We start from the raw sequence: 22,055 nt of genomic DNA on the forward strand, positions 1-22,055 counted from the left end.
TGGAGAAATCCCCAAACAAAAATTCTAAACATTTTTTAATGAACTCCTTGATAAATTCATAGAGAAATTCATAGAAGTATGCTTGGAGGAAATCTTGGAAGAGTTTCTGAGAAAATACATAGAGGAATACTCGACGGAATTTCTGATGAAATCTCTGTGTCAATTTTAGCAGGAATCTCTGCAATAATGTCTTTCAGCCTTTCCATAGCAATCCTCTGTAGAAGTCTGCAAAATCTGTAGGAAATTTTCTTTGGGGATTTCCAAAGACTCTCTTAAGAAATCCTTGGAGCAATTTCTGAAAGAGAAATGTTTTGAAGGAATACCAAAAGGAATGTGAATAAATTTTGGGAAATTCCTTAATAATCTGTTGTAGAGAATTCCTAAAGCAATCTTTGGAGACAGTTCTTTAGAAAGTTTCTAAGAAAACTTTGAAAGAGTTTAGAGCTTCTGATTCTCAATGTATTCGTGAATCATATTCTAAAAAAAAATTATGGAATATTTTTAAGAAACTTCATGAAAGGTTTTCTAGATGAATGCTTTAAAAAAACGGGAAGAGTCTCTATTAAAGAAATCCGAAGAAATTCGTAGATAAATTTCTGGAACATTCTATGCAAACTTTTATGAACCCATTTTTGGAAGCTATCCATGCAAGACTTTCTTAATGTGTTCTTGGTGAAATTTCTAAATGACATTCTAAAGTTTAGAGGAATCTCTAGAAGATAAGTAAATCTACGAGCAGTTTCCAAAGAAGACCCTGACAGAATTTCTTTAAAAATCTATGGAAGATTTTATCAGGAGCTCGTGAAAGATTTTTTTTTTAACGAATCCTAGGATTGATTTCAGCAAGGGTCCATGGAAGATTTATCGAAAAATCTGTAGAAGTTCGTTCAAAGTCATCCTTGAAGAAATTTGTGAAGAAATCTATGGAGGAAAATCTGGAGATATTTTTGAAGAAATTATTGGTCGAATTTATAATAAAAACCATGGGAGATTATCTGAAAGAACCCTTGAAAAAAAAAATGTGAAGGAACTCCCAGGGTAGTTTCTATAAGAATGCCTGGAGAAAATTCCCGAATGGTTCTCACATTTTTTAAGAAACCCTGGAGAAATTCCTAGAGAAATCCCAGGAAGTTTTTTTTGACAGAAATTTAGATTTAAAAAAGTCTTTGAAGCAATTTCTTAAGCAAACCCCGGAGAAAGTTTTGGAATAAATCTTTGGGGGATCGTTTGAGAGAATGCTTAAAGGAATTTCCGAAAGATTTTTCGGATAAAAACTGAAACAGTCTCAAAAAAGGTAAAGGAGGAATTTCTACAACAAATCATTCACATCTCTTTCTGAAAATTCTGAAGAAATTCTTAGAAATTGGAAGTTACTGTGGGAATATTTGGTGAAATCCTTGGAAGAATTTCCAAAGTATCCCAGTTCTAATTTTTGAAGGAACTTTTGAAACATTTTCTGAAAAATAGTTTCTGAAGGCATCGCTGAATGTTTTTTAAAGGGAATCTCTGGAGAAAGTTCTGAATAAATGTCTAAAGATATTTCTGAAGGAATCTCTGAACGCATTTTTGTAAGAGTCCTTATAGAGATTCCTCTGTAGAGGAATTTCTACTCATATTCATGGATATTTTTTCTAGAAAAAAAATGGGAGAATTTCAGAAGCAATACGCTTCGATAGAATTCTTTGTAAAATTTATAGAATAAAAGGAATTTCTAAACAAATCTTCGAAAGACCGTATACATGAAAGATTTTTTGAATGAATCCGTAAAGGATTTTTTGGCGAAATGCTTGGACAAGTTTCCGCAAATAAAAATAGAATAGATGAATTTTTTAAATTTTTTTGTAGATTTTCTAATGAAAGCTCCAAAAGATTCTCGTACGAATGCCAAGAGCAATTTATGAATAAATAACTAAAGGAATTTCTGAAACAATCCTTGTGTGAATTTCTCGAACAATCTCTGAAATGATTTGTGAAAAATCATGGAGGAATTGGTGAAGCAAATCTTGCCAAATTTCGTTAAAAAATTCTTTCTGACCCTTCTGGAGGAACACATGGAAGATTTTCCGAAATATTCTGTAACATGATTTGATGTGGAAAGTTTTATTCGGAGACCGTCGTAATAAAGTTGAAAATTCTGGGTTCACTTAATTTAATTTAACACCCCAGAATCGCAACAAAAGGCGGCCAAGCAGATAGCGGCACAAACCTACACTACTCGTACAGAAAGATCGTTTGCAAATACAGCTCAACCAGTAATCACGCTCTATCAGGTGCTTGTCATTGTCACGAATCTTTAAATTTCCGAAGAAACCCTTTGAGGAAGTTCAGATGGGATCCCTGGAGGAATTTAGAAACTTTTTCAATTTTTTTGGGACATTTATGCAAATAACGTTATTGTGTATGTCCATTGCTCAAAATATTGGCTTTTGAATCAACCATACATAGTTTTGCAGACAAAAGATTTCGATCGTAACAAATAAGCGAGATAGTGGTTTATTCGTTATTTAGCGAGAATTACTAATATATGCCAAAAACTCCGAGCCTTTTATCGAAAACTCAATTTTCATGCAATTTTAATATGTTTTGGTACATTTTGGTATAAAATTTACATAAAAATAAAATAAAAAAATTTGCTTCGATTTTATGTAAAATTCGATTTTATAGACATTTCAAAAATTGAAATGTCCACTAAATCGAGGTATACCTGTAGTTCACTATCGGATAGCTATTGATGTCCTGATCAACCTTGCCGAAGACGAAATTCTTCTATGTAATCGGATTCTCGAGATACAGAGATTTAAATTTTTTAGGACTCACTAGCGCCACCTAACGGATAAATCTAGAACCAACTAGTTCACTATCGGATAGCTATTGATGTCCTGATCAACCTAGCTGAAGACGAAATTCTTCTATGTAGTCGGATTCTCAAGATACAGAGGTTTAATTTTGTTGGGACTCACTAACGCCACCTAGCGGACAAACCTACAATCAACTAGTTCACTATCGGATTGCTGTTGATGTTCTGATTAACTTTGCCGAAGACAGAATTCTTCTATGTAGTCAGATTCTCGAGATAAAGAGGTTTATGTTTTAGAGCTCACTAGCGCCATCTAACGGATAAACCTAGAACGAACTAGTTCACTATCGGATAGCTATTGATGTCCTGATCAACCTTGCCGAAGACAAAATTCTTCTATGTAGTCAGATTCTCGAGATAAAGAGGTTTAAATTTTTAAGGACTCACTAGCGCCACCTAACGGATAAACCTAGAACGAACTAGCTCACTATCGGATAGCTATTGATGTCCTGATCAACCTTGCCGAAGACAAAATTCTTCTATGTGATCGGATTCTCGAGATACAGAGATTTAATTTTTTTAGGACTCACTTACTCCACCTAACGGATAAATCTAGAACCAACTAGGGTATCGCGCCACTTGGGCGGTGGCTTCTATATTCGTCTGTTTTACACTATAACTCAGTCAATTTTGAACCAATTGACTTGCAATGTTGTACTCAGATAGATACTATACCTATCTCACCACATTCCAAAAGTTGTGTCAATTGGTTCAAATTTGACTGAGTTATAGTGGAAAACAGACGAATATAGAAGCCACCGCCCAAGTGGCGCGATTCCCTAGTTCACTATCGGATAGCTATTGATGTCCTGATCAACCTTGCCGAAGACGAAATTCTTCTATGTAATCGGATTCTCGAGATACAGAGATTTAAATTTTTTAGGACTCACTAGCGCCACCTAACGGATAAATCTAGAACCAACTAGTTCACTATCGGATAGCTATTGATGACCTGATCAACCTAGCTGAAGACGAAATTCTTCTATGTAGTCGGATTCTCAAGATACAGAGGTTTAATTTTTTTGGGACTCACTAACGCCACCTAGCGGACAAACCTACAATCAACTAGTTCACTATCGGATTGCTGTTGATGTTCTGATTAACTTTGCCGAAGACAGAATTCTTCTATGTAGTCAGATTCTCGAGATAAAGAGGTTTATGTTTTAGAGCTCACTAGCGCCATCTAACGGATAAACCTAGAACGAACTAGTTCACTATCGGATAGCTCTTGATGTCCTGATCAACTTTGCTGAATATAATTTTTTTCTATGTAGTCTGATTCTCAACATACGAAGGCGACAGTATTGGCAATGGCTGTTGACGAAACACCTGTCAAAGCACAATGTTTCGTGATCACTAGTGCCACCTACTGGAGCGAATACGTACTAAATTACGTACTATCGAAGAGTCCTTGATCTTCTCAACAACTTTGCTGAAGACACCAGTCTTCCAAAATGCTTCAATTCTCCGCAGTTATCGCATAAGTTACTGATCTATAAATAGATCACTGGGCGGAAATGGGTTAAGAACGCGCAAATTGAGCGCGCAGGCTGGCAATCTTTCATCTACATATATCAAAGGACATCAAGGTCGGCCCGTGGGCCGCACGTGATGTCCAGTTCTCTTTGTTGCCGTAGGATACTTTGCAATGTTTCTTATGGAAGTTGTTCTACTCCCGAAATAATAAAAAATAACGTGTTAAATGTTTCACAAATTGATCCAGCTGTAGCAATACGAGCAGTTGAAAAAATGGGCCTGAGGATCACTGATCTACATCAAATCCTCCATTTAGGTAATGAGTCGGGGCTACGTAAATAGAATGTTTCCCTATAAAGGATTCATTGCCTAAATGGATTTCAAGGTTACAAATAAGTTTAAAAGGGACAAATGGCTAGCAGATGCAACGGGACGGAGGTCAAGGTTTTCAGATGTAAAAGGGGGAGAATGCAAGAAGGATTTCATGGGAGTTTTAAGGATAATTCAGCTGCGTTTGAATGCGTTTCAGAGGGCTTTTAAGGGGCTTCAGAGGCTCTGAGGTTAACTTGGGAGTTCTTGGAGACCTTTAAAGAATCATTTCATTCAAAATACTCCAATAGATCCTTAATTACGCCTGTAGATTTTATGACCTAAACTAAAGAGAGTATTTATTACGATTTGAAACATGAAATCTAATGCTATGTTCAGACTTCGCTGTTGTATCTTGATACAAGCGTTTTTCGTGATACAAGGTGGTGTGGATTCCTACAGGTAACCCATCTGGTGATTCCCCTAGGGGTGCTCTCTGGAGGTTCCTCCTGGGAATTCCACACCAGGATTTCTCTCTGGGGATACCTTCAGAAGTTCCCTCTGGAGGTCTCTTCAGTAGTTCCTCGTGGAAATCCCACACGAACACAGAGGAATAACTGGAGGAATTTCTGGAGGAATTCCTGGAGCAACTCCTGGAGGAAATCCTGGAAAAACTCCCGGATGAATTTCTGGAGGAATTCCTAAATAAATTCCAGGAGGAATGGCTGGGAGAATTCCGAATGAATTCCCCGGTATCCCCGGAGGAATTTCCGGATGAACTCCTTGGGGAATTCTCCAAAAAATTCGCGCTAATGTCGCGAGTGTTCGTGTGACCAACATCTAGTTTGCTACGCCCTTACAGTGTCAGTACCGGTCCTACAAGTGTCACACCAACGTCTATAGCCAAAAAAAAACATTCACAACAACATGTGTATTTAAATATAATTTGAAATATTTTGAAAACTCCTTCATGGCTTCCTGAAATTTCTGCATATCCCCAGAAATTCCAGGAATTCCTCTACAAATTTTTCTTTTATGAAATCTTCCCAGTATTCATTCAGAAATTCATAAAAATTTGCCTCCATAATTTTCTTCAGAAATGTTGCCAGAGATTCCTTAAGAAATGTTTTTTTCTGTATGTATATAAACGAAAAAAAATCTAGGGTTTCTTTTAGACTTTCTGTACGGGTTCCCTAAGGAATTTCTTGAAAAAGTGTTCTAGAGAATTCTCCATGGTTTGTTTCAAAAAAATATCTATGATTTTTATTTCAGACATTTCTCCAAAACTGTTTTTTTTTTCGAAATTACATGTATTTCTTTGGATCCTTACAAAACATTCTCCAAGGATTTTTATGTAAAATCTTCCATGAATTGCGTCAGTATTTTCTTCATGGATTTATTTAGAAAATCTTCCAAAGACACTCCAGGGATTCATTTGGCAACTCTTCTACGGATACCTTCAGAAATTCTTCTAACTATTGCTTCCAAAAATCTTCCGGGACTTTTTAAGAAATTCACTCAGAAATGTCTCCAAAAATATTTCACAGAAATTTCTACAAGAATTCCTTCAAAGTATGTATACGTCATTTTTTTAGTAAAATTTACAGTTGTTTATGATTTTTTTTTTTCCAGAAATTACTTCAGCAATACGTCCACGTATACTCCCAGAAATTTCTTTAGGAAATCTTAGCTGAATTTTAATAACGTATTTCTCCAATAATTCTTCCAAAAACATCTCAACAGAAGAATTAAATATTTTTCCAAGGATTATTTCAAAAATACCGAAAACAGATTTCCACAACATTTCATCAAGATTTTTTTTTGAAAAATTTCTTCAGATATTCAGAAATTCCTTCACAGCTCCATTTATGAACTTCTGCAGGGTTTTTTTCTGATTTTCTACCGGAACAATGTCGTATCTCAATTTGGCGCAATGGGAATTCTCATTCTTCATTAAACTTTTGGGGCCAGATGGTATTGCCACTGCTGCCGCAACCACGCTGTTCTCAAATTCGTTTGTTGTGCTGTTTTCATAGCCGTGGTCACATATGACCCCTCCGACCCAAAAGGGGTAAATAAACTTTGAGCGTTTATGTGAAGTAATACTTGCTTTATGTGAACCGTTCATTAGTTATTTAAGGTGCTTCCGAGACAATCCTTTAAATTTATCATTAAAATAAATCCACCATATGTATGGTAATGACTAATGTGAATCTCGATAATGAAGATAATAATAATAATAAATGACTAATGTATAGAAAATATAACTAATCAGGCAATGCAAACAATCCCATTAACAACGACCCATTCAAATACTTCGCGTGGCCCCCTTTATCTCTGAACGGTAAACCACAGTAGCACACTTACGCACCCCCTGTCTCTGGCGGCGAGTAGTGGAACTTGCGCTATAGGGCACTGTCAGTTTACCATGGCTAACGAGCAGATGGCTTCCCAGTTGCGCTACAGTAGAGGAGTGCATTGCAGGGACATATGGGAAAGAAAACGTTTGAAAATTTAAATTATTTTCTGCGAGGTAAGGAAATTGGAGATTTATGATCAAGGAAATTTCACAATGATTAAATTCAACCAACAGCATTTAACATTTACATGTTTTGATGTATTTGATCTCATTGAAGTGGAAGGGCGCTGTCTGTGGGTGTGTGCTGCGGTGGAGTGTGTCTTAGTGTAGTGTGTTTTAATGTTAGTGTTTGCAAGTTATACTATTTTGTTATTTATTAAAACCTACTCCTTTTTATGAGTTTTTTTTATTTATTTCTTCTACTAGAATATATGTATAATAATGATTACGCTACTACGCTGAGATAAATGTGTTGCTGTTTTGTTATGTTGTTTGCTTGGAATACTCATTTTTTGTTTTACTTTCTATTAGCTGCGTTTCAGTGTGTGTGCTGTGAGAGATTGAAAAATCGGTGCGGAAATATGTTGCTTGTAATGTGCAGTGGCGTTTGTTAGATTCTGAGTGTTATGTAATAATTTCATCAGTTGTTGATCAATCTCTATGACTCGATGAAATGAGGGATTCAATACAAGTGTTCGTTTGTCTATTTGTGTTGCTGATGAGGATACTGATATTGATTTATACTAAACGGATTTGAATAAATTGTTTCATATCAAAGGATTTGCTTTAAATATATCTAAGGAATATATTAAAAATATTTTATAACAAATAAAATCAGTTTTCCCTAAACATTCCGGTGTTCCTCTCTGCCTTATATAAGTTTGTTTCACTGTTCTCTCGGTTCTCTCATTTCATACAATCTTTCTAATGTTTTATGTTTTTTTTTATAATAAGAATTATTTAATTCCTAATGTTGTTGTTTTGTTTTACGGTCCACTAAACAGCGATCTCACTTAAATAACTTCGCTTATTTTCATTTAGACTTCCTAACACACTAAGCTACGATATTTGTATGTATCATCATCTCAGCGATAAAATGCATAATTATTGGAAAACTAGTCTTGTAACAAGTTTGAATTCCTTCGTTTTACATTCTTTACAGTGGATTTAAGGTTAGTAAAAAGTACACATCTATCAAATCGTAATCGTATATTTCACAAGGTGACACTTGAATACCAGTTTCACGTTTTTTTTGTTTGTTTGCTATTAAAATTGTAGTTTCAATCCAGCTGCTCGTTAATGTTGGAGGCAAAAATTGACCGATTGCCGCCCTGCTCGCATCGAGGGGGAGGAAAATGTTTCTTATAACTTTCTATCCAAAAGGGGGAGGGAATTTGTAGTGTTTTTTTTTTTTCTTTTTCTCTCTGTAGGTCACTTATGTTGAATAGTATAAAAATAGCTAACACTCTAATGCAAATATAGGACTTCGATACGAATCGCTTCTGCAGCAAACCGACTCAAACCTGGGTTTCTAACGTTAAATTGTTCCACTCCTCAGTACTTATTTACTGCTTCTTCAGTCCATTTCAGTGGGAAAAAATGCGAGTTAAATGAAACGATGTCTCCATATATGACACTGTTTGCCGTTTTTAAATGCTTTCATATCTGATAGAGGAAAAATCAGGCAACTTTTTTTGGGATGAACATTGTTTCAATGTACTTTTTGCTGAAAATGTTGTACTTATTCCTGGTCACCCAATTCCTAAGAAATACAAGGAATATTAGAAGTATTCCAGGAAGAAATTTCTTGTTAAAGTATTGATGATTTCCTGTCGAAATTTGGGTCGAGAATGTAATTGAAATTACATGAATTTCTTAAAGAAATTTTTAAATAAACTTTTTTAACAGAAAACCTTTTTGAGTAACACCTGGCTCCTGGATGAACTTGTTATAAAAATTTTGAAAAAAATAGCAACAACTAAAAAACCTGTGCTCAAGAACTCTTTCAGTGTTTGGGATTTCGTTCAGAGGTTAATTTAGGAAACTGCTGGAAAATCAACCCAGAATTCGTTTTTAAGTTTGCCTGAAGTTTTCTGCCGTAATTTCATTCATTTTTTTAGGGATTCCATCTGGGATTTCTACCACAATTTCCTCTTTAAAGTCTTTCGCAGTTTTTTTTTAGAACGCCTATCACGATTTTTTCGGGAGTTCTTCCACGAATTTATCTAGGGATGTTTCCTGAAGGTTTTCCGGATTTTTTTTTAATTTCTCCAGGAAAGAATTCTATCCTTCTGGGATTTTCCGGGGTTTCTCACGAAATTGAAATTTTTGAGAGATGAACCTGCGATTTCTAACAGAGTTCATCCTAGAATTTCAACAGGAGATTTCCACGGGGTACCTGCAAAAGTAAATTCCGGAATAACTTTCAGAAGATTGGTTTTTCTTTCTAGTCTTGTTGTTTCTCGGGCGATTCTTTCCGGAGATCCTAACAAAGTTCTCCCAAAGTGCCTTCAGGAGTTTCAAATACCGGTAGCGGGTTTTCTGGAACAAGTTTCCAAGAGTTTCTGGCGAGAAGTTTTGCGAGACTTCGGCAGAAGTTCTTCCAAGGATTTTCTTCAAAAAAAAATTTTCGATTTTTTTTTTTTTTTGTTTTCCTTGCAAGTTTTTTTTCCATATCACCCGGAATTTCTCTAATGTTTCCAGCTGAACTTTGGAAGTTCCTCTTGTATTTCTCCCTGAAAGAAATGGCAGGAAAACTCCATGCTCCCAGAGCTCCTTCCAAGGTTTTGTCCGACGTTCATTCCAAAATTTCTGCAGGAGTTCACGTAGTCTCTGTAGCAATTTCTCTGATATTTCTTTCAGGGCTTCTCCCGGTATGCTCCCAAGGTTTCTCCCGGGATTCCTTCAGGAAATGCTTGCTAAATTTACCAGAAATTTCTCTTAGAGGTTTTTCGGGACGACGTACTAACAACTTCAAGTTCTTCCATAGATTTCTCCCAAGGAATTTTTCAGAATTTTTCCTGTAGCTGCCAGAGTTTCTCCTGTAGCTCCTCCGAGGATTTCTCTCAAAGATAATCGGAGTTCCTCCCGGAGTTTCACTAAATTTACCACCCGAGACTTCTACCAGAAGTTTTTTGGGGATGTCTCAGTTTTCATCAGGATTTGCAAGTCCCGAATTTGGAAGAATTTCTCCAATATTGAGTCTCGGAGTTCCTCGCGAGATTCCACCAGCATGTCTTCCGATATTTCTTTGGGAATTTTCTACAAGGAACTTCGTAGGGATTCCCGGGAGGTGTTTCAAGAAATGCTCTTGGATTTCGGCGATTCCTTAACCGCAAATCTACCTGTTCTACATGTACAAATTTCGAAATTTTTTGCACAAGTGAGCTTATAAGGGATGATGAACGCCGTAAAGCAGTGATTTCAACTATTGTTTTTGTCTTTGATCATAGATTTGTCCAAATTCCCGATTTTTTTTATCGTAGAACAGGTTATAAAAGTGAGGTTTTAATATGCCACTATCCAAAAAATTTCTGAAAAAAAATCACGGGAAAAACTTTATGATAAATATCAACAAAGCTCCGGCAGAAATATTTAAAGGATCTCCGGAAGAAACGCCGGTGAAAGTTCTAGGAAAAAAGTCCAGTATACATCCTAAAAAAAACTGAGAGACATCCCGGGAGCAACATCGGAAGGAATCTTCGAAAAGAAATCCCAGAAGAAACTTCGAGAAAAATTGCACGTGCAGCTTCGGCTTCAAGAGAAACCCCACGAGCACCGTTCAGACACATCCCGGGAGATAGCTCGCGGAAATTTGTTGAGAAAATAACAGAAGGAACTTCGAGAGAAATACCGAGATAGGTTCTGAGAACAATGCTGCAAAACCATTGGAAGAAATCCCGGGAGAAACTTCCACAGAAGAGTCATGAAAAACTTCCGAAGAAATTCTGGTAGAAACTCTATAGAACTATAGTAGAAATCCCAGTAATACTGTAGAAACACTGTGGAGAAAGGTACATCAGAAGAAATCATAGAGTATCATTCGAGAGGAATCCCTAAAGAACCTCTAAAAGACTTTTCACGACAACATCTGAGAAATATTTCTAAAAAAAAGCTCCTGTAAACATCCCGAAATAAATCCTTGGAGAAATCCCATGAAGTGCGAGGAACTCTGGGAGCAAAAGCGGAAAACCTCTTAAAGAACCTCTGAAAAAAAAAAATCAGCAGAATCCTCGTAAAAAAGTTTATAAGAACATCGCCGGCAAAAATTGCTCGAATCTTGAGAAGCTATTAAAATAAATCCCAAAAGAAACTGCCAGAACCCCGTGACGATTTATGGCAGGAGTTCTCAAACTTTTCCACCTTGCCACCCACTTTTGATTTCAATAGAATTTGGCGCCACCAGCACATATTTTCATAACATGAGTCATTTTGAAAATTTGAACTTATTTTTTATCGATTTTATACATTTTGAAGTTTTTTTTTTAAATTACAGAGCTGTGTGGAGAGAACCTGGTGTGATGGTTAGAACACTTGATTATCAAGCCGAGGACCTGGAATCGAATCCCACTCCCGGAAAACTCACAAAAATGTGAGTTCTTCCTTCGGAATGGAAGTAAATATGTGGGTCCCGAGATGAACTAGCCTAGGGCTAAAATCTCGTTAATACAGATAAAAAAAATTACAGAGCTTTTTCTGTTTTCTGAAAAAGGTCAAAATAATATTGACATGCCAAAGCAATTAGTTTCAGTGAACTTTCTATCACAAAAAATTAGGTAAGTTGGTGAATTTACACAAATTACATTACTATAGTACTCCACAGGAATTCTGTCTCACATTTTCAAAAAACACTTTGAAGGTATAATAGCAACTTTATGCTTATGTAAAACTATAAGAAATTCCTGTCGAATGAAGGTGCACTGCGTCCACTCAAAATCGTACATTCTGTATGTAACGACGTGCATAAATTTCAAGATTCATCAAACAGGTACATACTGATTAAAATGTTACTCAATGTTTACGCGAGTAGGCAAACATTTAATAAGTTTTTTAGAATTATAGTGCTGCTCAGATGATCAGATATAGAATATGTTCAAAATATCGAAAATTCAGGGAAAATTTTCCGAAGCTCTGCTGATATATACTAATGAGTTCACTGATTCTTCCAGAGTGTTTTTAAATTTCGAAATACGATTTGAAGTGAAATCTTTATTAGAACATCACACAAACCTTCGCGACCCACCGAAAATCAGCCCGCGACCCAGTGTTGGTAAACTCACACTCAAAGCACACTCATGAACCGCTCCTGCGTGAGCAAACTCGCACGCGATTCTGAATCGTTTTCTCACGCGCGAGAATTTAATGCAAAATCTCGCACTCACGAGTCAAGCGCCGAAATCTCATTCGCTTGTAAAACGAATCCAAATACATTTGAACGGCAATCAATGTTGTTGTACGCTAGATTTGCTTTTGTTTTATCATACAATCCTAAAAACTTCGATGTAAACATTAAGAACACCAAGAAATAAAGGAATGAGTGAAATCATGAGTCAACTCATGCATGATTTTTTCGGCAATGAGTTTGGCAAGTCAAGAATCGCGCGTGATACAACTCAACCATGAGATTTGAGAATTTGAGTTTTTACCAACACTGCCGCGACCCACCAGTGGGTCGCGACCCATAGTTTGAGAAACGCTGATTTATGGTATGGATTCTGAGACGAACACTGGGGGTAGTCCAAGGAAAATCTCTAAGAAAACCTTCAGGAGAATCATTATTAAATATCCTGGAAACATATACATGAGGAAAAATCGTAAGAAGAACTCCATACAAAATATTCGCATCAGCTCCTGCAAGTCCTGAAGAAATCTCAAAAGGGTCTCCAAAACATTAACTTCGTAAAATTTTGAAGACATCCTCTCCTGAAATTTAAGAGACGTCCCCGGAAACTCCTAGGGAAATCTCGGAAGAAACTTCAAGAGAAATCCAGAAATAACCTTTAAGAGATATTCCGTGAGAAACTCCTGTAGAAATATCCAGAGAAATTCAGGAAGAAAGTTCACGGACTTTTCTTGAAGAAATTACAGAAGGAACTTCGGCAGAAGGCCTGAGAGGGATTCTGAGAGCAATACAGCAAAACCTCTGGAAGACATCCCACAGAAAAGTCATGAAAATTCCCTGAAAATATTCTGAGAGAAACTCTAGTAGAAATCCCATGAATTACTTTTGTAGACACGCTCAAAGGAATTTCGCAAAAAAAATCCCGGAATGAATTTCAGGGGAAATTCCAAGAGGAACACCAGAATGAACCATGTCAAATCATTCCAGAGGAACCCCGAGTGAATGTTACGTGACAACATCTGCGAAATACCCTGAGAGAAACTCCTATAGGGATTCAGAAAAAAATCCTTGGAGAAATTCCATGAAAATTATCTGGAGTCACGCACGGTTGCTATGATAGCTTGATTTAATTCATGGCTTGATGACGGCATGGTGACACCCCCCAAGAAGGTCATTCTGGGATTCCACAGGAATTCCATCCGGGACTTTTCCAAGAAATTCTTCGCGGTTTCTCCACAAATTCGTTCCAAGACTCCTCTGGGAGTTTCTTGTGTGATACTCAGGGAGTTCTTGATGAGATTTTTCCTGGGGTTTATTAAGGATTCTTTCAGAATCATCATCTGAGCTTCCTAAAAGGATCTTAGATTCCTCCAGGAAGTGTTGGAGGAAAACCAGAAGGAACCAAGGAAGTAACTTGCTGGAGTATTCCCTCAGAGAAATCCTGAAGGAACTACATGAGGAATGCCATAAATAAAAACTGCAGTAGCAGTAACTCAAAAGACTCCCAAAAAACTCTTGAAAGATATCCATTAGAAACGTCTAGAATGAACTTCTGGAGGATTTGCAGAAATCCGAACGGATTTCTTGGGGGAAACCAAAAAAAGAGTTTCTAGATAAATTCTGGAAAAAGTTCCTGAAGAAATCCCGGAAGCAGTTTCCGAAAGAATTCCAGAAAAATTAAGAGTTGGTAAAGGAATCCCAGAAGAAATTCCCGAAGGAATCCACGAAAGAGTTTCTGAAGAAATTCCGGCAGCAATTTCTGACAGAACCTCAGAAGAAATTCCCGAAATTCTTGAAACAGTTCCAGAAGTATGTACTGAAAGAGTCCCGGAAGAAGCTCCTGGAAGAATTACGGAGAATTTGGAGGAAAAGTGATGAAGTTCTTGTAGGATTACTGGAAGAATCTCAGAACAAACCTGAATAATCTTGGAAAGAATTCCTGAAACAATCGCCGAGAGAACTCCTGGAGGAATCCCGCAAAAAATCTCGAGTGAAATTGCTCTAATTCTCAGGCATGTTTTCCAGGAATACCTTCATAAAAAATGCCTGAAGATATTCCAAAAGAAGCTATTAAGAATCTAGGATGGAGTTCCTGAAGGATTCATGGAACTCTTGTAGAAATCCTGGATGAAATTCACTGAAGTCCCAGAAAGAATGACTGAAGTCCTGAAAGCAGTTCCTGGAGGAACCTTCTAGGAATCTCAGAAACGATCCAAGTGAGAAACAATCCCAGATGGAGCTCCCTGAGAAATCACTAAAGGAAATCCTAGAGGTATCCTAAAATGCATTTGTGTAGAAACCACGAAAGAAACTCCAGGGGGAATCTCAAGAATAATTGCTAAGGTAATCCTAGAAGGAATTCCTGGAGGAATCTCGGAATTAATTGCTAGAGAAATTACGGAAAAAATCGAAAAAATATTAGGAACTCCTGAAGTAATCTCCGGAGATATTTCGTATGAAATCCAGGAAATATTCTCTGGAAGAATCTCGGGAGTACTTCCTGGAGGAATTCGGCAAGAGCTCTTGAAGTAATCCCAGGCAAAACCTAAAACTGAATCCAGGTAATTCCGAAGGAAATCCTTTACAAGCTTCTTCAAGAAATGTTATCTGGAATTCTTCAATGACTTTTGCTAGTCATTTTAAAACAAAACTATGAATATGAATAGAAAAAATAAACGTACAGGGGATAGACAAAATGATCGGGACAAGCAAAATTTTCACTTTTCAAAAAATGTTCAACCGGCTGTAACTTTTCGAAAAGTGCATCAAATATTCTCAAATTTTCAATTTTGAAATGAAATTATGACCATTTATGACTTATATAATGAACTCTGGAAAACATTTGACTTCACTTGAAGTTTTTAACAAGAGACAAAATTATAGCGATTTGATTTTTTTCACGATTTTTTAGTAAATTGGTTCATTTTTAATATGCATTCTATAACTTTTTTAATTTATAGGTGGCTATGTCGTTACTTTCCTTCAAAACAAATTTATATATAAGTCAATTAGAGGGAAATTAAATGAACTATAATTTGCATCTTGAATTTTGAAACGATGTTGATATTTTGGAAAATTTGGTGTTTTATTAGAAAAATAATCTAATCGTTATAATTTTCTTCCGTGTTAAAAATATTGAGTTAAGTCAATGGTTTTTCATAGCTCATTATATAAGTCATAAATGGTCAACATTTCATTTCAATCGGTTCATTGAACCCGGAGACATAACAGCTTAAAGTTGGCCATCGGATAATTTTACCTTTTTCAAGAATCTTTATAACTTCGTGGAGAATGGCCCGATCTTTTCTAATTTTGGACCACTGATACACATCTAGTTGATGAACTTACAGTGAAAATTTGAGAATATTTGATGCACTTTTCGAAAAGTTACAGCTAGTTGAACACTTTTTGAAAAGTGAAAATTTTGCCTGTTCCGATCATTTTGTCTATCCCCTGTATGTCCTGAACTGAGGGGCTTTAGCAGATATTTCTCCTAAAAAGCTTCAAAATTTGTCTTTATAATGCTTTTATCTCATCGGTTCCGTAGAAACAAGTGTCAACGAATAGCCAATTGTAAAAAACACCTTTCAGTAAGTACAAATTCTCCGCATCATGAACTTTCAACTGATTAAGAATTGTATAAAAAATACTTCCAAAATTTCCAAGAAACATTCTTCCAACGACTACATCGAGAATTACATTCACTGATGTGCTTCATTTCATCAGGTGGTTAACCTGAATTGTAACGTGGAAAGGGCTTGTCAGTTTTGAAAAGATTCAAATACCACAACCAAACTTTGTCCGACGTTTCGGTCACATTGCGGTACTTCCTTGGGTTGGGGACTCAATCATTGCAAATTTTACATCCTAACGGAAATCGATGTTAACGCTTCATTTGTGGTTATTTGAACCTGATTTTTCCCTAAAAAGATATAATATGTATTTCTAGTAACGGCAATAAGTCGCATTTATCCCACTGAGCAGCGGTTTCTTTCAGTCAAACCTACTACAAAATTCATATCGCATTCTTTCTAAACACTCTTCTTCATGTGTTCGCGTCTATATTGGTTGGTTGTTTGCATTCATCTTCTCTAACACGCGACGATTTAAAATGTCCTTTCTGACGTAAAAGATGTCTATAAAATGAAAATATTTTCTCTCTTCTTCGTTTTTTGGTCCAATGGGTTTCTCCTAGTGTATGTCTGTGTTTGTGAAACTTTATCATTTCGACTGTTTTCCCTACCATATATGTTAGTAGTAGTAAGCTTATACCAAGGGGTCACCACTTCAATGCGTTGTTATACAATTATACCAGTAGGATTTGAATTTGTTGTTTTCTCACTTGTAGCATCATTTTTATTATAACAACAATGTAGAAGTAATTTTATCTTTTCTGTGTTCACTTTAATAGTAGTACAACTTTATACACCTCTAAACAAGTAACAACAAAACCTACCAAAAAAAACTTTCAAATCCGTCAATTTGTCTAAATCTATACAAAAAAACCACCTCTCGTTCGTTTGTCACTTTAGGTGGTAGAGGATAAAACCACTGTTTAATGCTTAAATGTGAAAGAAATAACAGAAAACAATACCCAAATGAAAAACGGAGGCTTATTTTGTCCAGTTTTTCCACCATTTTTTGTCGATTCTAATACTTCTCGCACTTATAATACCGATTTTTTTTTCGATCGCGGATCAGGGCTTACACTGCTTGTCCACGCGGGGGAGATAAAGGCATGAAGAAGGCATATGACTGCTGTTTTGACTATACACTACAACTGTTGCGGTAGTAAATGCGTGTATGGGTGGTGTATGAGAGAAAGTGATCCGGTTGTCCTCAATGTACGGCATCGATATCCCGCTGGGCACGGGAGATCTTCAGCTTATCCTTGGGGGTGTTGTTCTCGCCCGATTCCAGAGCGAACATCTTCATTTTTTCCTTGAACGACAACTTCTCCGGGACGGGTTCCGACTTTTGCCTCTGCTGCTGCTCGGCCAACCGACGGGTACGGGGATCACTGTTTTTGGGTGATACGCGGAATTGTTTGTTTAATTTTATGAAAGGATTGGGAAAATGACTGAGAATTACCGATAGACTTCCTGAGCGCCGATGACACCCGGGGTGATTTGAAGTTGCATGTTCCAGCCTTCCGTTTCCGGCGTGGTCGGGGTATGCAACATGGCCGGCATGGTTTCGTCGATGAAGCGCTGTGGGATGTTTCGAAAGATTTTTGTACACGGAAAACTTGATGAGAATTCAGATTTTCTACTTACGTCCGGATCCGGTCGCTCCATGATCGTTCCCAGCTCACCACCCTGCTGATCCCCACTACTGCCAATAAGATGCCCCGCCTCGGTATAACTGCTTCCAATCATGGGACCATTGTTGCCACTGCCGCCGCCATTGTTGTTCATCGCGTTGGCAGCTGCTGCTGCGGCAGCCATGGCATCCTCATCGTGGAACGAAACCCGCTTGTTGTCGCGGAAGGCGTTGTAGGCTGCCGCATTGTTGTTCAGCATGTTACTGCTGCTGCTGGCGGTCGAAGCAGGCGGATTCGTGGGTGTCGAGAGGTTACCGCTGTATCGTGGTAGCGTGTTGCTTGGATTGGGATGGCTTGGATTATTGTTGATGATGTTTTGTTGTTGCTGTTGAGGAGGTGGTTGGTGTTCGGCGGTAGTGATCAGATTGTTGTTGAAGGTCAGTTTTGTGGCGCTGCCACGAATTTTCTGCTGCTGCATGATCATGTATGAGCTGTTGCGTTCCGGTGGTGGTGGGGGAGGAGCAACGGTAGAGGAATTGATACTTTGAGCGTTGGGATCTTGCAGATAGCCATTCATGGCCGATTGGTGATCATTGAGCTCTTCGTCAACTCGATCGGCAATGTTGAGCTGGCTCATGTCGACTGCCATCTGCGACATGAGTTGGTTGGCGTTGGTGTTGCTCATGGTTATTTCGCTGAGATTGAATTGCTTCTCCTGCTGAGCAAAACTGGCCGATTTGACAGCGTTTTTCGAAGGTGACGAAGGAGTGCTGCTGTTGTGTTTGAGAATGCTTTTGGGCTGAATGGCAGAATTGGCCGAGGCGACCTGCTGTTGGAAGCTGGCGATCGTGTTGGCTACGGATGTTGGAGATTGGTCGTTCGTTTCCGACGAGGTTTCGGAGTTTTGGACCGACGGCATTTTTATGTCGACTTGCTTCATTTTGGTCAGAGGCGCTGAGACGGTATTTTGGCCTTGGGCAAGTCGCAGGACTTCGTGGACAGAGGGATCCTTTCCGTAGGGGGAAGTGTCATTGTCAAAGTCTTGATCTTCTTCCATGGCGCGACGTTCAAAGTCACGTTCTAGCATGAGGGTTCGCAGAAGGTCGTCCTGTTGGGGAGTCCTTTGCGGTAAAGACTGTAGATCGGCGATCTGTTGATCGCGCCAGGCTCGAATGTGCTCTTTGCGAAGTTCGGTTTCTTTCTCTTTCTCCTCACGTTCCCACGGATTGCTTCCGGCAAGGAGGTTCTTGTTCTGCTGTGGCACTTGCGATGGGTAGAAGCCGACCTTCGGCGGATCGGACGAACTGTACGCGGTCGAATTACTACCTGGTGTGGTTTTAAACAGCGGATGTGTTGCTGAGGGGGGAAGAGGAGGGTGATCCTGATCCGAAGACATTCCAGGGCGAAGCTGAGGTTTGGGAGCTGTCGTCGGTGGAAGCTGCTTGTGTGAGCTCAGTGGAGTACTGGGATGAGGACTAGCACCGCTGAAGCCGGGTTGTTGCGACTGTTGCTGTTGCTGCTGCTGCTGAGGCAGGGAAGGGGATGGCATCATTGAAGAATCAACGTTTTGGGTACGCTGTTGTTGCTGTTGAGAACTACAAAAATAGAAAACATAGAAATATGTGATATTATTGTGCTTATCTATCTATATATATAAAAATGAATTTCTGTCTGTCTGTCTGACCGCTATGCATTCGGAAACTACTGAAACGATCGGTGTGAAATTTTGTATGCGGGTATGTTTTAGGCCGGAAAAGGTTCTTAGCTTGGTCTCTAGAACGGGGGGCTCCCATACAGATGACTTTGCGGGGGACGTTCCTCCGGAGCTGCATGTCAAAAAAACACAGTAGGCACGCAGTACGACGTTTGCCGGGACTGCTAGTCGTTAAAATAAAAACATGGACATTGAGGCTAATTAATTAACAGGTCAGCAATATCAATCAACAGAGTCTGAAAGGCAAGGCCTATGAAGCGGTAAAGAGTCGGCTGATGTTCCCTGGCATTCTGTCGACCCTGAAGATGCTGTTATTATTCATTCACTAATTGGTAGAGTGAGCTCTCTACCGGCCATCAGGGAAGACACGCTGGATACGTTGGTTGATTTCGCTGTACAGGGGTTGACCAAAATGTTTGGGATAGGCAACTTTTTTTTTCTCTCACAAAAAAGTTCAACATGCTATAACTTTTTAAAGAGTGCATAAAAAAATCTCAAATTTTGACTGTTTGTCAACCTATTATATGTGCATCATTGGTACAAATCATTGGATTAATTTACCGCAAAGTTAGAACCGTTCGGGTAAAACACTATTTTTTAGACAACTAATTTTTGAGCTGTCATATCTCGGAAACCAATCAACCGAAATGAATGAAATTTTGAAAGTACATTAACAATATATAAATGCTTTTCAAATTATTAAAACATAGATAATTTTTAAACGTTGAAAAAAGTTATCATAGATTGGCACTTTTTGGATTTTTTACATCAATGTTAATAAATTTTTTACATCAATGTTAATAAATTTTAGTGATGATATCCAAAGATTTTCCACTTCTGTTCTCAAGATATCTCTAATCGGATATATGAGAGCCTATTTAGATTAAGGGAAAAACACATTTAGTCTTTTTTGTGTGGTATTGTAAATTTGACTCATTTTCCTCTATATGGGAAAAAATTTCAACCCGGTATAACTTAATTCGCTGTGAGAAAATACTAAATTTTATAGAGTCGTATAAAGTATCAATATATTGTTGATTAACGTTAAAAATTTCATTCAATTCGGTTCACTGGTTTCCGAGATATGACAGCTCAAAAAATTAGTTGTCTCAAAAATAGAGTTTAACCCGAACGTTTCTAACTTTGCGAAAAATTAATCAATCAAGTCCAAATTTGTACTGGTCTTTGGTCGATGATGCACATATAATAGGTTGACAAACAGTGAAAATTTGAGATTTTTTGATGCACTCTATGAAAAGTTACAGCATGTTGATTTTTTTTTGTGGGAGAAAAAAAGTTGCCTATCCCAAACATTTTGGCCACCCCCTGTACATGTGCAAAACTTCTGTGCCACCGTAGACGCGTGTGGACTGCAGGAGCATATGTACAACGTCACGTTGCCCACCAGTTACTCAGCAAGCTGCCATCGTCGCTCAACTGGGCGCAGCATCGTCTAACAGAACCTTCAGTAGTTGGATTTACACCTTGGCAGAAGTGGCAAGCATCGTCACCTTCTCGCCGTCGGTGCAGCATGAAAAACCTTCCCGAAATGAGGCTCAACGGTTCAAAAAAGGGAAATGCGTATCTCAACGCCCACTCCGAAGCTTCCGAGTAGAACAAGAATGCTTCGTCTAAGGAACACGTGAAACCAGCACCGGCAAAGCAGAACCTGATTCAAAAGGGTTAGGTACTGCAACGCCAAACCGTACGGTGAAATGGGTGTACCTATCGTCATTACGAGCTGCTGCACAACGATTCGAATGAGAAGGCTCAGAATACCGCCACCACAGTTGCAGCCGGAAACGAGAGCACCACCCTGCTTAAATCCACCTGGATGCAATACTCATCAAACAGCCGCCAACTATGCGCTGTTTCGCTACCTCCCATACAATACGGCACAACGACCATAGACGTACGCCTTTTTGGACGAAGACTCCGAGCTGCTGGATCAAGCACTAGCTGATCTGCTTGTAACTGCCGACTAGCTCAGTAGGGGAGCCTTCCTGAGACTCCCTGATACAACACCTCAGGGTCGGCATGCTTCTCGACCAGTTATTCTATCTCCGCACTGTAGTACATAAAAACTCACGTCACGTTACATTTTACACATTTATTCTCGGACTTTTCCGGCCTCTTACTCTTCCTACTCTTCCCACATTCTTACATCTACTCCAACCTGTTCTTTCTTGTATTTCGGGGCCCTTTCTTCTACCTTCCACCACGTACCACACACCAGATCCTAAACGATGGCGGCTTCTACGTTCTCGGCACTCCAGTAGCCTTCGGGGTAGCGATGGCGACTTTCAAAGGCCCTTGTAGTCTTCGGACTGCCGAGTATGTTGACAGACTCGGTTACGATGGGACTTGCCGGGACTTCCCCAACGTAGAAGGGGGGGGGATATCCTTCAGCAGTCAGAACCGAAGTTCTAACCAAAAACAACGGGGTTTTATGGGTCCGGATTGAAATATTAGAACCATGTATGTTGCCGGAGGAAGAACCAAATTACCTGCTGTCCTTCTTCGCTTCACTTAAGCTTCTATGCCACCAAGTCATACCTTTTTTTTATCTCTTTTAACGAGATTTTTAGCCCTGGGCTAGTTCATCTCGGGACCCACGCTTTACTTCCCTTCCGGAGGAAGAACTCACATTTTGTGAGTTTGTCGCGAGTGGGATTCGATCCCAGGTCCTCGGCGTGATAGTCAAGTGTTCTAACCATCCAACCAGATCCGCTCCAC

The 22,055-nt window shown here is 38.6% G+C and overlaps 1 protein-coding gene and 1 long non-coding RNA gene across 3 annotated transcripts in view; one reads left to right on the forward strand and one right to left on the reverse strand.

The window, feature by feature from the left end:
* The window catches only part of LOC134285616 (uncharacterized), a 302,588-nt gene that overhangs the window by 274,308 nt on the left and 6,225 nt on the right, over positions 1-22,055 (forward strand). The window lies entirely within an intron of this gene.
* The window catches only part of LOC109399005 (afadin), a 50,166-nt gene continuing 35,344 nt past the window's right edge, over positions 7,234-22,055 (reverse strand). For both annotated transcript variants that reach the window (XM_062846736.1, XM_062846737.1), the window contains 3 exons: positions 17,619-19,200; positions 17,434-17,552; positions 7,234-17,362 (listed from right to left, as the gene is read on the reverse strand). In XM_062846736.1, coding sequence (XP_062702720.1) covers positions 17,182-17,362; positions 17,434-17,552; positions 17,619-19,200 — 1,882 coding nt within the window. In that variant the 3' untranslated portion in view covers positions 7,234-17,181. The remainder of the gene's footprint in view (positions 17,363-17,433; positions 17,553-17,618; positions 19,201-22,055) is intronic.

Source organism: Aedes albopictus, chromosome 1 (genome assembly GCF_035046485.1).
Source record: "Aedes albopictus strain Foshan chromosome 1, AalbF5, whole genome shotgun sequence".
Classification (NCBI taxonomy): domain Eukaryota; kingdom Metazoa; phylum Arthropoda; class Insecta; order Diptera; family Culicidae; genus Aedes; species Aedes albopictus.